Source organism: Nerophis lumbriciformis, linkage group LG02 (assembly GCF_033978685.3).
Source record: "Nerophis lumbriciformis linkage group LG02, RoL_Nlum_v2.1, whole genome shotgun sequence".
Lineage (NCBI taxonomy): Eukaryota > Metazoa > Chordata > Actinopteri > Syngnathiformes > Syngnathidae > Nerophis > Nerophis lumbriciformis.
Window position 1 is genome coordinate 42,537,365 of NC_084549.2, and position 15,804 is coordinate 42,553,168.

At 40.1% G+C, this 15,804-nt stretch overlaps 1 protein-coding gene across 2 annotated transcripts in view; it reads right to left on the reverse strand.

The window, feature by feature from the left end:
- thada (THADA armadillo repeat containing) overlaps positions 1–15,804 on the reverse strand; it is a 198,071-nt gene that overhangs the window by 170,857 nt on the left and 11,410 nt on the right. For both annotated transcript variants that reach the window (XM_061962999.2, XM_061963008.2), the window contains exons 11-21: positions 11,566–12,287; positions 11,246–11,400; positions 11,012–11,167; positions 9,674–9,781; positions 9,477–9,600; positions 9,036–9,181; positions 7,556–7,775; positions 7,335–7,470; positions 4,869–5,005; positions 1,347–1,472; positions 847–1,007 (exon numbers count right to left, since the gene is read on the reverse strand). In XM_061962999.2, coding sequence (XP_061818983.2) covers positions 847–1,007; positions 1,347–1,472; positions 4,869–5,005; positions 7,335–7,470; positions 7,556–7,775; positions 9,036–9,181; positions 9,477–9,600; positions 9,674–9,781; positions 11,012–11,167; positions 11,246–11,400; positions 11,566–12,287 — 2,191 coding nt within the window. The remainder of the gene's footprint in view (positions 1–846; positions 1,008–1,346; positions 1,473–4,868; positions 5,006–7,334; positions 7,471–7,555; positions 7,776–9,035; positions 9,182–9,476; positions 9,601–9,673; positions 9,782–11,011; positions 11,168–11,245; positions 11,401–11,565; positions 12,288–15,804) is intronic.

Sequence of the window (15,804 nt, forward strand, 5' to 3'; positions counted from 1 at the left end):
CACACACTAGGTCCTTAGAGCTGTTTAAATTCCCCAAAAATCCCCAAAAATATAAATGTTAACAATGCTAATACCTAGCATGCAAATTTTTAGTGTGCCAGAAACATTGTGATAACATGGGAACATATCTTGTTTCAACAGATGGTTGCTTTAGTGCTGAATATATATATGCAAAATGCTAAACCTAGCACCTACCGACATATCACTAAGCACCAGTTCTACCGGGATTTTGCATCATGCCATCTAAATGTATGCAATTTAATATGAGAATATTGGTTAATAAACTATACCCTTAAGCAGTTAGTGCTAGTTTGCCAGGTGCAAGCATACTAAGTACTGAAAATGCCAAGGCAGTTCTATAGTGTTCCATTATGCCATGTGCTGTATATACAGTATTTGTACTTTGACTCGAGTAAAATAGCTAAAAAATTATCATGCTAACAGCATGCCAAGTACAGTAAGTGTCAAAGAAGTTCAATGGTGTTCCTACATTACATGAGGTAAATGCTATTATGCCAACAGTTAGCATGCCTGAGTACCGAAAGTACCAAGGGAGTTCCATAGTGTCCTTGCATCATGCCACGTACTGTGGCTGCATTGCTTTAAAGGCAGGCCCATAATAATGTTAAACAGTAGGTATTACTGACATGCCATGCTTAGTTCTCAGTGACTCTTACTTTGTGGTCATAATTTGTTACTTTACAAAGGGGTTTATTTTTACTGAGTCAGTGTAAGGGTGATGCAGTGTATATCTTATAGTTGCACTAATTACAAGTACTACCATAAAGGTTGGAAAGGCAGAACGGAAAATGTGGTATATGCAAAGGCATCAATTCCAGATCTCACCTGTTCCTCTGTGATGAGCCCAGGATGTTTGTACGCATTGTCACCGGTGTAGTGCAGCGGCAGGCTCTGACACAGCTGCCCCAACAGCATGGCTACTTCTTTCATGCTCCGCCAGCAACACACCAGCACCATCTGGGCTGTCACTCTGTAGTCTTCACCACCTGGAAAATGCCCACACATGTGTTCAAATGTGCAGAACCACACAAAAGAAAAAGCAAAGTTTGATCATTTTTTATTGAGATTGAAAAAAAAGGGGGTACACTATATCCCACAAAAAAGGACAAACACTGCCCTCATCAGGACATCGCTAATATAACAAGAACATGCACCATCATTGTGACAATCACAAATACATTTAAATTGTGATGAAAGACCAATGAGAAAAGTCTTAAAAAAAATCATATTTTCTGATATGCTTAGTTAATTACTACAAGGGGATGAATATAGATTGTATGCTTTAATTTTAAAATGAATTAGGTTTATGGTTATTTGTAATATACCAGTGGTCCTTGTTTCTGCGTAATCCTCTTCATTGTGTGTATCTAGCTCTCTGGCGCTAGTAAAGAAATCATTGGTGTCCCTGGGTTGAATCTCCTGTAGGATCTTCTGCAGTCCACTTGAGGTGTCTGTAACAAGCAACACATAAATTTGTAACATGTTGATGCCATCAGTGGAAAAATATGCAGACACCCATGGAGACATACTGTACATGCATTTGAAGTATTTGGGCTAATATCAGTATTGGGATATATATTGCAGCCTCCGGCGATAACAATATATATCAAAATATATTATTCGACATATATTTTAATAATAGAAGTATTTCAGAACAGGTTACAAACGCATCTAATTTGGCTGTTGCAAAATTAGCATCATTTTTGGTAATGTTATTTTGTCAAATTAATCTACTTGTTAATTTACTGTTAATATCTGGTTACTTTCTGTTTTAACATGGTTCTATCTACATTTCTGTTAAAATGTAATAATAATATTCTTCTGTTGTTTGGATACTACATTAGTTTTGGGCATTACTACACATTTGGTTATTGATCCAATACCAAGTAGTTACAGGGGCAGTATATTGTATAACAATGCTGATATTGATACTTCAAATAATCATGATCATTGAATGATTAACTTTTTCTTACAATTATAATCAGTAGGACTGTTTTCAATTAGTCTGAGCATCAACAATTCAATTTGGAGGAGTCTGCTTCGACTATCAACCTCACAACCGAATCGTCTGATATTAATATTTCCTCCCCCTACCGCGGGAAGGAGATGGGTTACTAACTGCTGAGGCCCTTATGTACAGTAAGTGTGTTGGAAGGACAAATTAATTGCGTTCATCATCATGTCTTCTATAAACATTAGTACAGTAATTTTGTGTGCAGACAAATACACTTTAGAGAGAAATAAATAAATCTTAGTTTCAGCTGTCATTTCAGCCTTTCGGTCACCGCTTGCTGGCGAGACGTCTCGTCTCTAAAATCAGTTAGCGTGCTTGGACCTCCCCATCATATTATATCAAATCTTTTTGTCAGCAAAAAATATTTTCTTAAGGATTTTTCTCCATTAGTGATGTGATTGAGGCTGGATGGGACACGCTGTTGCAAGGCACCGAGCACGTCGTGGAACTGTGCAGACAAAAACAGAATGACGGTGTGACAATATCAATGAAATATTTAAATTAGTTCCTAGGATCGGTTCTGATTTAAATTGCCGTGTCTAGGGACCTATTTCCTGAGTTTGTAAACAAAAACAAAAACGACAAAATATTTTGTGATAATAAAAAATATCAATCTAATCACCATATACTGATATTATACTTGGTATCCATCGATATTTGTATCGATCTGCCCACCTCTGTTTACATTCAAGAATTCTAGTTTAGTGGTAAGCAAGGCTTGTTGTATACTTCTACTGTGTGGAGTGTAGCGTGTTTACTGTAGCTATTCCTTGTCCTCCAGTGATAAAGGTACATGCAAGTAACAGTTTATTTGTTGCCAAAGAGGCAAGGATCACTGATTTAAAAGTGCCTTCGCACTGTTGAGGAACATTAGCCGGTAGTGAAAATGCTACAAAATGCGCTGAGGACGCTTTCATTTGTTTGTCGCTGTCAAATTTGCAGAACACAGCCACAATGTGTTATCTATATGATCCTAAATTTGATCTTAAAATTATCCTATATTTTAGTGTGAAGGGATCATATTATGATAATAGGTCCTCTTAAACATAGTAGCATCGCTAACCCAACAAGGACCTTCTCCTAGTAGCTCCACCCAATCGGCTAATAATGCAATGCAATTCTTCACTAAGAAAATTGAGCTCTTTAAAAAGAAAATGAAAGACTCTCTGTCCCAGCTTCAACAGAGTTCTATAAATGCAGATACAAATGTGAGCATTACGGCAAATGCGCTCTAAAATAATCTCTCTCACTTAAAGGAGAAAACGCTTGAGAGACTTTTGCGACTCGTTAATGGGACAAAACAGACATAATGTCTACTTGACCCACATACTGGGAAACTCATTAAGGAGCTGTTTGTAATATTAGGACCATCAGTGCTAAACATTATTAACGTATCACTCTCCTCTGGTACTGTTGTCATGGCATTCAAAACGGTGGTTATTCATCGTCTGCTTAAAAGACCTAACCTTGACCCTGACCTTCTGAACTACCGACGGGTGTCACACCTCTCGATCATTTCAAAAGCCCTCGAAAAAAAATTGTTGCACCACAGCTAAATGAACACTTGGCGTCTAACAATCTTTTTGAACTTTTTCAGTCGAGTTTCAATGCAAATCACTCTGAGATGGACAGCCCTTGCAAAAGTGACCAATGATTTGCTGCTAACTATGAATGCTGATGCGTCATCTGTGTTGCTACTGCTTAATCTCGCGGCTGCCTGTGACACCGTTGATCATAACATTATTTTAGATAGCATTAAATCACAAATCGGTGTGTCAGATTTAGCATTTTCCTGGTTTAGCTCCCATCTTCGTGAAAGACGCACTGTGTATCTCATAACAATGTAAAAGAAAATATTTGAGAAGCACTGAGTTAGTACAAAATGCAGCTGCTAGGCTTTTGACCAGAACAAAAACATTATGCCTGAACTGGACCAGCTGCACAGGCTTCCGGTACAACTAAGGTGCAACTTTAGGGTTTTGTTACTTACGCACAAATTCCTAAACGGTCTAGCACCATCTTATCTTGTTGATTGTACTGTGCCGTAAATTCCGTCCCAAACTCTGCATTCCTAACACACCAGCTTATTAGTGAACCCCAAAGCCTTAAAAAAGTCTGCAGTTTTTAATCACCAGGCAACAATACCATCCATTTTTAAAATAATTTAATTCATGAATACATCTCCTTCGTCTGTGATTGACAGCTATGAACACCAATCATTGCATTGCGCTGTCAAAATCAAGGGCCTTCACTGGGTGGGGGCCCCTGGGCTTCAGCCCAAATAAGTCCATGCATTAAGGCGGCCTTGCCCCCCTGACTTTATGGTGGCTTTCCGATGGACTGTACTCCCACTTTATCTATTAATGTAACAATTCAATAATTATGACCACTCAACATCAATTGCAGCTGATCACCATGGAAAGGGGGTCCCTACATCTGTGGTGCCTTCTCAAGGTATAATCTTTTACCCCATCTGTGGTCTTTAGAGTTTTTTCATGCCAGGATGTGGGTTTAGATCAGGGGCTGTGATTGTGAGTTTGTGAAGCCCTTTGAGACACTTGTGATTAAGGGCTGTATGAATAAACCTTGATTTAACGTGCATTATCACAATATAATGATAGTATTAAAAGCTTTATCGTCAACCCTATTTATATCATTCATATTGTATATCGTCTATATCAAGCAACCCTAATTTGAATGTAATTCATTTGATTATTTTATAACAAGTAACCACTGACCATGTATCACAGCATCACATCACTAAACTGTTGTCAGACTATCAAACACTTCATCCAGGTGGGCAAAACCATATGCTGTGTCATCAGAAAATTACCTGTCCCAGCATCCATTGGGATGAGCCCCTCAGGGGAAGAGCTCTGAACAACAGGGGAGACCACATCAGACAAGCGGTAACACACAGCAATGAGTTCCGACACCAGACGCCTCCACTCCTCTGAGTGATGCAAAGACCTAAAAACACACACATATTCAAATAAGCACTAATAATGCCAAGGCCAGAATAACATTTACAAATAGAATTGTTGGGACATTTCCCATGATCCTAAACATTCTACGGTTTACTTCCGCCTGACCTTTTGACAGCCGACATTGGTTTTACATGACGGCTTTGTGGTTTTGTGTAAATAAAGACACACATTTGTTTGCTCTGGCCACTTTGGCACATCAGACCACAAGGGATTGATTGTCCAAACTAGTTCCATCTGAGCGTGGAAGAAACTCTGCACTAAATTATCCACACAGAGGACATTATTTCCTGTTTGTTAAGATGAGTTAGCCAAGCACTGGCAACCTAAAAAGGACCAACTTACTGTACGTCAGCAGCACAATTAGGTCCGCAGCGAATGTAACTTGGCAGCAACAGTAGCAGAAGCTTAGCGTGAGCAAGTATGCTTAAAAGAGGAGAGTGCCAAACACAGAACAACCACTGTCACGAGACTACTTGGGCAAAACTAAGCACTGCAAAGCAAAAGCAAAAATTTCAAACTGTAGTGTTGCCCCGATTATTACAGGGGACTAGCTGTAACCCCCACATTAATCAAGGCAACACTAGATAGTTGAATTTCTGTGTAGGCAGGCTATTTATTTTAGAATTTGTATGATTATTATATGGATTGTATGTAATTATAAGCCATCAACAAACTTTTCACACACACACACACACACACACACACACACACACACACACACAGACACAGACACAGACACAGACACAGACACAGACACATGTAAACACATCCTATGCTCTTAAATAAATATACATTCTAAAACCTACGTTATTTTAACATGAAATCTTAAATGGATACTCAAATCTCAAAGTACTCAATGGGACTCAGTGGTACCTTAAATCATTGAAATCCACAATGCATTGAGACCACAGTACGTGAACCGTGATGTGGCCAGGGAAAAACTGTATTTGGATAATAAAAATAGCATTCACAGTGTAGACCAGAGACTCCCAATTACTGTGTGCAACACAAGGTGCCGTGAAAGATTATCAGGGGTGCCATGAGAAACGTTCATCATTTATTTTGCTAAATATTGCATCATTGTTCATCTATACCAGTGTTTTTCAAACCTTTTTTGAGCCAAAGCACATTTTCTGCGTTGAAAAAATGCGGAGGCACACCACCAGCAGAAATCATTAAAAAACGAAACTCAGTTGACAGTAAAAAGTCGTTGTCGCAATTGTTGGATATGACTTTAAAGCATAACCAAGCATGCATCACTATAGCTCTTGTCTCAAAATAGGTGTACTGTCACCACCTGTCACATCATGCCATGACTTATTTTGATGTTTTTGCAGTTTCCCTGTGTGTAGTGTTTTAGTTCTAGTCTTGTGCTCCTATTTTGGTGGCTTTTTCTCTTTTTTTGGTATTTTCCTGTAGCAGTTTCATATCTTCCTTTGAGCGATATTTCCCGCATCAACTTTGTTTTAGCAATCAAGAACATTTCGGTTGTTTTTATCCTTCTTTGTGGGGACATTGTTGATTGTCATGTCATGTTCGGTTGTACATTGTGGACGCCGTCTTTGCTCCACAGTAAGTCTTTGCTGTCGTCCAGCATTCTGTTTTTGTTTACTTTGTAGCCAGTTCAGTTTTAGTTTCGTTCTGCATAGCCTTCCCTAAGCTTCAATGCCTTTACTTAGGGGCACTCACCTTTTGTTTATTTTTGGTTTAAGCATTAGATGCCTTTTTACCTGCACACTGCCTCCCGCTGTTTCTGACATCTACAAAGCAATTAGCTACCTGTTGCCACCTACTGATATGGAAGAGTATTACACGGTTACTCTGCCAAGCTCTAGACAGCACCGACACTCAAAAACAACACATCATTTGCAGACTATAATTACTGGTTTGCAAAAAATATTTTTAACCCATATAGGTGAATTTAGATAATCTCCCACGGCACACCAGATTGTATCTCACGGCACACTAGTGGTTGAAAAACACTGATCTATACAGTATATGCAAAGGATGACAGTGACAGGTAAAACAACTTCCACTAGAGGGCAGAAGGTGCATTATTCACCTGTGTCTGACACCAGTTTTTGTTTTGTGATGTGTAGTGAGATTTTTGCGATGTTCTAATCTTTATCATTCCAATAAAGATTGGGGAACACTGGTTAAGAAGACTCAACTGGAAATGTTTAGTTATGTTTCCTAATGTTGGGTTTATGTGTCATTTACTTACATTTGTAGTCATGCTTATATACTCTCGAACAAGTGCCAATAATTGGCACCCCCTAGTGCCCTGTCACAAACATAACAATTGTTCTCACTCTGTGTTGAGACTCTGCAGGACGGCAGTAATGCAGTGGACTCTGCCATACAGAGGGTAGGAAGCAGCAGCCTGCAAGAGGAAAGACTCCGCTTTGGAGACCTCCAACTGCAGACAGATCAGCAATAATTGAATGACTGTGGAGGGAGAAATATGATTATATTTACAGACATACAATATGATCTAAAGTGCACGTCTCTTGAGCCTAGATTTCCATCTTACCAGCAAAAGTGTTAACCTCCAGAACATCAGGCCCCTGTGGAAACGAGGGAGGCTGGAAGTCAAGTCCCTGTTTCAGGGCACAGTGTAGCAGTGCCCGGCTCAGATTAGGCTGGTGGAGCAGCAGGTCTAAGAGGTGGGCAGCTGTAACACTGTCAAAGGGTTTGGTGCTGGTGCTCAGATCCAACGCAGCCTGAAGTACAACACACATCCTGTCGTGTTCCTAAGCCCACATAGACCAAAGAGAAATCAGAAGTTGTCTATTGTAACGTCAGCTTCAAATTATGTTCTCACTTAACAAATAGAATTGGAGAAAAAAATTAATCACGGAGTGCGATAAATTTATTATTACACTTGACTGACTGTGTAAGAAACACTTATAATTAAAAAATAGAACATAGACAACCATATTGGCTTAATCTATACATATTAGTGTGCAATACCCACATATGCGGTCTTCTCCAAGGTTTCTCATAGTCATTCACATCGACGTCCCACTGGGGTGAGTTTTTCCTTGCCCTTATGTGGGCTCTGTACCAAGGATGTCGTTGTGGCTTGTGCAGCCCTTTGAGACACTTGTGATTTAGGGCTATATAAATAAACATTGATTGATGATTGATTCGCTGAGTGACATCAGTGAGTGAGTGGGCGAGTACAAAAAGAGAGGAGCGCGCACATTGCGCAGTAAAGTGATGAATGGGTCTGGTTGTGTCCTGCAAAACTAAAAATAAAGTAACTAGATTGTCACAAATCGGCAGCCTCGAATTCTGACCGGAAAGCGGATCTTAGCAGACCCATTGCGGGGTAAAGTGAACTGAAGGGAACGTCTGCCCTGTGCTCCTCGACTACAGTGTGCACCGGAGCAAACAACGGGACAGGTGCAACAACTACATTGTTACCTGTCACTCTTCATAACTCCTTGTGCAGATCAGAATGCTTATTATTTAAATGTTTACCTAAGTTTGAAGCAAAGGTGGCAATACTAATCGCCACATTTGGCGAGGCGTGTTTTTAAGCAACACTTGAAGCGCGGTGCTTCCTAAAGTGTCACCTTTACCGTTGGTTTTGAAGCCCAAATACCTCCATATTGTGCTTCACGCACACTCTTTATTAACCAGTAGAATTGTCGATTTTTGCCATTCTTCCCCACCACGATGTTATTGCTTGTATGCACTTTGTGTGTGCGTTTTGACGCACTCAACATCATGCGCCTCGGCTCTGTAGTCACCGCAACACAGCGGCACTTAGATGAAAGAACGATACAGGTATTTTTCAAAGGCAGTATAGTACCTATTTCAATCAATTAGTATTGCAGTACTTTATTAGTACCGGTATATATAACCCATATTGTACTTAGTTCCTGTGATTTCCCAAGTGGGACCCAATAAATTACTACATTTGACATATATTTGCTATACATTCTCTATCCCAAAAAATCAGGGATATATCATAAAGAAGTTTTTAAAATACAAAGCATATTAACCTGCAGTCCTACAGCCAACGGAGGAAGTTTCCATAGCAATGTTGAAGCCAGCAATTTGACTTCCAAAAAATTGCTTGCTACACAGTAGAGGACATTCTGAGCATATGCAGAGTTTACAACCTCACCAAGGGCAAAGCCATCAGGCCCTGAGGAGAAGACAGAACGTAATATCATGTAAAAATATAAATGGATGAGAAAAAGCACAAGCCACTGATCCACACTGGCATCAGGGTGGAGAGGCTTTCCACTGATGAAAAGCATAAAAACAGCAGGATGTGTTCCAGAGAGGTTTGCTGCCTAGAAATTAGGCCAGTGATCATCTTTTTGGAAAGGTTTAGCAAAGGACACTATCAGAATGCTCATGTTGTTTCCATTGCAGCAAAAAACGTTTAGAACTACTTTAAAATCACACTGCTATCAAAGCATTATGTGTACACATACCAATGTCAAACGTGAATAGCTGAGCCAGTTGCCCAAGCAAGTGAAGGGACATCAGGCATTTAGAAAACGAAGCTCCAGGAAGCAAAACCTCAAACAAATTTGTGCATAACCAGCGCAGGAATTCCTATCACACACAAATACATAAATGATTAATATACATTTGAGTAAAGTGGCAACATGTATTGTGTGTTGTATACCTTATACCGACATAGTGTATGCTGATCTTTGTCTCTCTGCTCATGCTCTCTCTCTTGGCTCTGTTTCTTTTGCAACAGCTGTGTACTGTCCTTTACTCTGCAAAGCATCTGTCGAGAGAATGGTAAAAGTCCATGAAAGCTGACCGCAGTGAGTCAGTCACAGCTAAAGTTAACTTACAAAACAACTAAGGATGGGTATCGTCGACATATTGGCCAATACCACTGAAAAAATATGTACTTTTGAAATGTGTCGGTGCTTAAGCGGTGCCTGAACCAATACTTAAAAAAAGAAAAGCATACAAATTTTGAACAAATAAATCCCTTTTTATTTTACAGAATTTTGTGCTATGCAAGAAAATGTCGTGTGACCTGAATATTAACAAAGTATTAGCGATATTGTTATCATAATCGCTAACACAGAGGAACAAACTACCTATGGCGGTGCGGTGATCACAAAAAGGTAATTAACTTATACAGCTATATTGACATACTGACTCGGTGAGCTGCTGCATCGCCTCTTGGTTGGTAAAAGTTAATTCTAGATTATAAATCATGCCTTTCACCTAGATAGTAAAAAGTTGTTGCCATAAACTGAGAAGTTGGTCAACTTTGACATCCAACTTAGACCCGTGGATGGCAAGAAAGAGACAAAAAGACGCTCGTTTGCAACCACTTTTTTTTTTTTTATACATGTTTGAGGATTCTGATTCATTCTTCATCTAACAGGGAAGATATAACATCCCATCAGTCGGTATCCCACTGAGAGGAGGCATTGTAGAGTAAGTGAATGTTTTATTAAGTTCGTAGTGCAGTAGTGCTACTGACTGGATCTGCTTATCACTCATCTTTCTTATATTAAGGCTCAAAAATATAAGGTTCTGGATCATCATTTATTCCAAAGCAGTCACTGTTGTCTCTCATGAAGTCTGCAACGGTTAGTAGTTGTTGTGGTTGGTGTTTAGTTGTAAATGATATGTAAATTTAAAAAAAAGTGCAGTTCCCCTTTAAGGACGAGTGTTGGCAGTGTTGAAAGTGTGGATTGTTACGTCTTTAAGAACTACAGCTGCTCTATTAATAAAAGGCTGACTTACATCATCCTGCCTTATTGTTATTCCACCTACACAATAGTACAGTACAGTTTATGTGCAGCATTTAGCTTGATGCTTACCATCTTCTGTGCAGCTGAAAAATTATGGCCTATAGCTAAATTACTTTAAATGAAGCTCCGATAGCTAGTTGTTTTTGTATGTTTACTACCGTTTAGGCAAGCACCGGTGCCATTATGGAAGTTTCGGTACCCTCCCCTAAAAATAAAAATGTATGACATAATTAACTGACCTTCTTGAACAAACTAATTGCCTGCTGTCTGACACCTGGTGATTGGCAGTTGAGGTTAGGAAGCAGGAAGTGGTGGATGAGGTCCAGCTCCTGAGAGGTCAGAACCTCAGTACTACGGTGGCTCTCACACACCAAGCCCAAAGCATCTATCCTCACCTAGAACATAAGGCACTGCACATGAATATTCACAATATTCACTAACCACTCGTACTAATAGAGAAACAAGAAACTTACTTGATCATGTTTGTGTATTAAAGCTTGTCGAAGCAAGGTAAGGGGCACCAGTCCCCCCCAGACACCCTCCTCTGGGATCTGCATCACACCCTGGGCCCTGGCGGCCCGCAGACATGTCATTAGAGCACCGAGTGCACCCCTGCTGCTAGATGAACCTGTTGAGCAGAAAAATACGTACTGTAAAAAGAGTGTGGGGCTGCACAGTAATTACTGTTCGGCACATTAATAAGCAAGCTACTAAGATATAATTTGTAAGAAATAATTATTTGATTCTGTTTCAGTAGAAATATTTATGGTTGTCTGTGTCTTTTTAGTTTTACCTATGCAGCAGGATGGTGTGTCTTGCAAGGCCTGCACCATGTGTGTCAGACTGGACGGGCTACAGCGCAGCAATTTGGGCAGAAAATAATCCAAGATGTAACTGGTCTGGTCCAATCTTGCACTGCACAGCACCTGCAGGAGGGGGGTTACCCACATCCGGTGCCAACAATCCATCCAGTCTTCTGCACTTGTCTTTTTTTTACAGGCTTCAGCTGCAAGTAGTTGTTTATGGCTGATAAAAAGCCTTTCCAGCAGGTCACTGGCATAGGGAGCCAAAGTCTGGTCCCCCATCAAACCCAGGAGACATGATGGCAGCTGTGGCTGGATTTCAAGCAGGTGCCCAGCGCCATAGAGCTCAACAAGGCACCCTAAAGCTCCATATTTCCCCCTCATATGCCACTCCAGCTGGAGCAATCTTTGCGTGAGCTCAAGGACATAGTTGTCCATTGTTGACTCCGAGGTGAACGAATTGGTATGCTGATGGAGGAGGAGGAGGTTTCGGAACAGGGAGCGTGTCTGGTGGCGAACTCCATCTAAAGGATGCTCCCAATGGGAGTATATATGCTCCAAGAGGCGTTTGTGTAGATCAGATCCTCCACTGAGTGACTGCTGAAGGCTGAGGGAACAGAGCTGCCTCTCTCCTTGCAGGCACTCCAGGGCAACACTGCTCCATAGCGTCAGGACCCGAGCCACCACCATCACGGTACTAGACTCTTTTATACTATAGATAGAAGAATACACAAAATAAAACAAACATGTGCAATTACGAAAACATTTCCCAAAATTGTTTAAAATATTTGGGAAACGCCCCTAATATACAATATGTATTGTACAGCAGGGGTCCCAAATTTGCAACCCGCAGACCCATATTTTGTGGGCCTCTACTTAACTTCATATGGCACATAATTAAATGAATAAAGCTTTAAACAACTACTATAATGTTAAAATTAAAATTGGAATAAAAGACATACAGTAAATGTGCTATCAAGTGTGTCATTAATTAATTTCTTGTAAAAGTACATTTAATCATGTAATCATTTGCTTATTTTAATATTCAATTAGATATTTAAACATGTAATTAATGAGTGACTTCATTATTTCAGGATTTGATGTATTATTAATGGTATAGTTCTTTTTATTTCATGTATTTATGTTATCTGTCAAACTCAACCATCAAAGCCAGTGGAAGGATTCTAATAACTAAATTGGTTACCTGGCACTTCCATTTGTCTATTGAACTTTGACCAGGAAAGCGGAGGAGTTCTGGTCGATATCTAGTGAGAAAAATAACTTTAATAAGTTACTCTTCTTTAACAGATGTATGCTCTCCGTCAACAAGTCTTGCTTCCACATATGCTGCAAGTACTAAAATATCTACCACTAACTAAAGAAAAAGTAAAAATTATATTATCCTTAGCTGCCGTGCTTTGAAAGACTTCGCAAAGCTCCAGGCTTAAGACCAATGCAATCACTGGACTAGATTTGTGTTAGTCCCGCTCACTGATTTTGAGGGGTGAGTTTGACAGATCAAATGGATGGAAATACACTAATTCAGTGGTGACATTGAAGTTCATGAAGTAATAAATAAGTCCTTAATTCGTGAAAAAAATAATTAAATTGTGAAATAATTCATTAAATTAAATTAAAATGTAATTGTACGTTAAATAAATTAATGACACATTTAATAATACATTTATGTATTTTTTTCCAATTATAATACATAACACATTTTAAGTGGTCCTATTATGCAAAACTAACTTTTCCTACCTGTTGGTACCTGTTTTTGTGTATTTGTGAATCCCAAAAGTCCCCAAAATTTGAACTCAAATCATGGAGGCATGGTGGAGATGTTTATAAAACGAGCCGTTTGGAATTTGAGACTTTAGTGACACTTTTTGGCCTAATTACGTCAGCCGATATCTCCATATATTTTAGCGGTTTACCCTAAAAATCTTTGCACGAGTCCGCCACTTTTATTTAGTTGTGGTCCAAAGTTGTAGTCTTTGTCTTCTCTATTCTCTTGTTGTAAGGCAGACTGGCTTGTACATGCAAACGCATGCTAAAATGTTTCTCTGTTGCAATAGCTAATAAAAAGTAGCGCATACCAGTAGCTCTGACTTATATCTCATTGATTGATTGATTGAGACTTTTGTTAGTAGATTGTACAGTACAGTATATATTCCGTACAATTGACCACTAAATGGTAACACCCGAATAAGTTTTTCAACTTGTGTAAGTCGGGGTCCACGTTAATCAATTCATGGTCAGTATCTGTCAGTAGACTCGATATGGAAGAGCTAAAATCTACAACATGGCTGACGCCGTGGGGACACAGATAAAGAGGGCTTGGCCTGGAGGACGAATACGCCACGTAAATAAGACTACCCACAAAATGGCGCATTCTGATGAGACAATCAGAAAGGAGCTGGAAGATAGTCTTTTTTTTTTCTTATCATGTCCAGCTACTCAGGCAAATCATATTGTTGATGTAGATGCCCATATCGATACTTCTCTTGTTGCCTTATTTGTATTTGACTTTGTTAAATGGATTTATATTATTATTTGGCGCAGCCGGGCCGTAGCAAGAGGGGATAATAAGAGAAAAAAAGGAAAACAGAGGGGGAAAGTGCGGGGACAAGAGGGGGATAAGACAGAGAGACAACAACAACAACAAACACAACAATAACAACAACAAAACAGCATCAGCAAATACGATATGTACAAATATGATAGTAAAAGTGAAAGCAGAGTAGCAGTTAGTGAAGTAAATAATAATAACAGAAATGACAATGAACATTATTATACTACAAATGGAGCAATACAAATACCAGTTGCACTATTGATAATGAATAATAACATTACCTCCATTATCAACAATACAATTGTTTCAAATGCAACAATACATATATGTAATGATAACTTGAAATACAAAAGTAAGCAGATAAATGGAGGGGAAGAAAGATAAGCAAACTGTATTAACCTTGTAGATTGTTATAGTATCAATAGGTTAAGCTTTGTCTATAGGCCGTGTGTTACCCAGTTTCCCCTTGGGGAACAACATTAATATATGTTTGATGAAACGTGATTATATGCGTGACTGTATGTATGCATATGTGCTTGTATATGTACAGTATGTGTTATGTATGTTTCTACAGTGAATGTGCGTGTGGATGTATGAACTTTGAGTGTGTAGGTATGTACTGTATTTGTGTAAAAATGTGAGAGCGTAGGTACCTATGTATGTGTGCGAGTATGTATGTATACATGTAATGTATGAATAATTGTGTGTGTATGTGAGTATATATGTGTATTTGTATGTACACTATATTACTGCCCCAGCCACCCAGAGAGCCCAACCCAAAAGGGACCACCGGCCCCACGCAGCCAGGCCAGCTAGCGACAGGAACCCCAGAGCTGGGTCCATCATGCTGCCCGGAAGGGCCAGCAGCATGCCATATGTGATGGGACACAAGTAGGAAATGTTATTTTATGTTGCCATGCATGTTTTAGAGTGTTTTTATTGTTTTGGATTTTAATTGCATGTTTTTACATTTTGTGGAACTTGATTGTATTTTTAATTTTTAATTGCATGTTTTTACTCCTTGTGGACTTTGCTGGTATTTTAAGACGTTGCCCCTTTTTGTTTGTTGCCCCTAACAACCAAAGTGCCCAATCGAACGGCACCTGAGATCAGACGCACCTGTGGAGCATTAGGACTGCACACGTTTAAAAGGGAAGGATCAACAGGCTTTGAGGGGAGCGACCGGAGAGTATAGACAGGCTTTGCCAAGAGTGTCCGGGTGGACGCCCGCAGGCTGGGAAGGAATCCCCAGGACTACACATCAGACCCCGCAGGCTACCGTAGTGAACCCCAAGAAGCCCACAACACGCAAGGGCAGAGGAAACTCTGCCTCCGAAGTAAGTGTCGTGCATTGTGGATCTGTGGGGGTGTTCAACTGCCTTGGGCTGTGGGCTTGCGGGCTCGTGCGTTGTGCGCCGGCTGTGTGGTCCTGTGGGCAGGAGCGATCGAGACCCAGAGACCTGCAGTGACTCCCGGGAGCAACCAAGAGGCGGAGCGAGACGGGACGAGTACGGCCACGTAGGTCCCACGAGAGACTGGTGAGGAGAGTGGGCGTACTCAATACTTCTACGCGGAACTACAGCAGAGGCAGGGTTCCCCTGCCTTGTGTGTAAGTGTGACGTCAGCCCGGAGAGCGTCTCCGTGTTTTTAAATGATT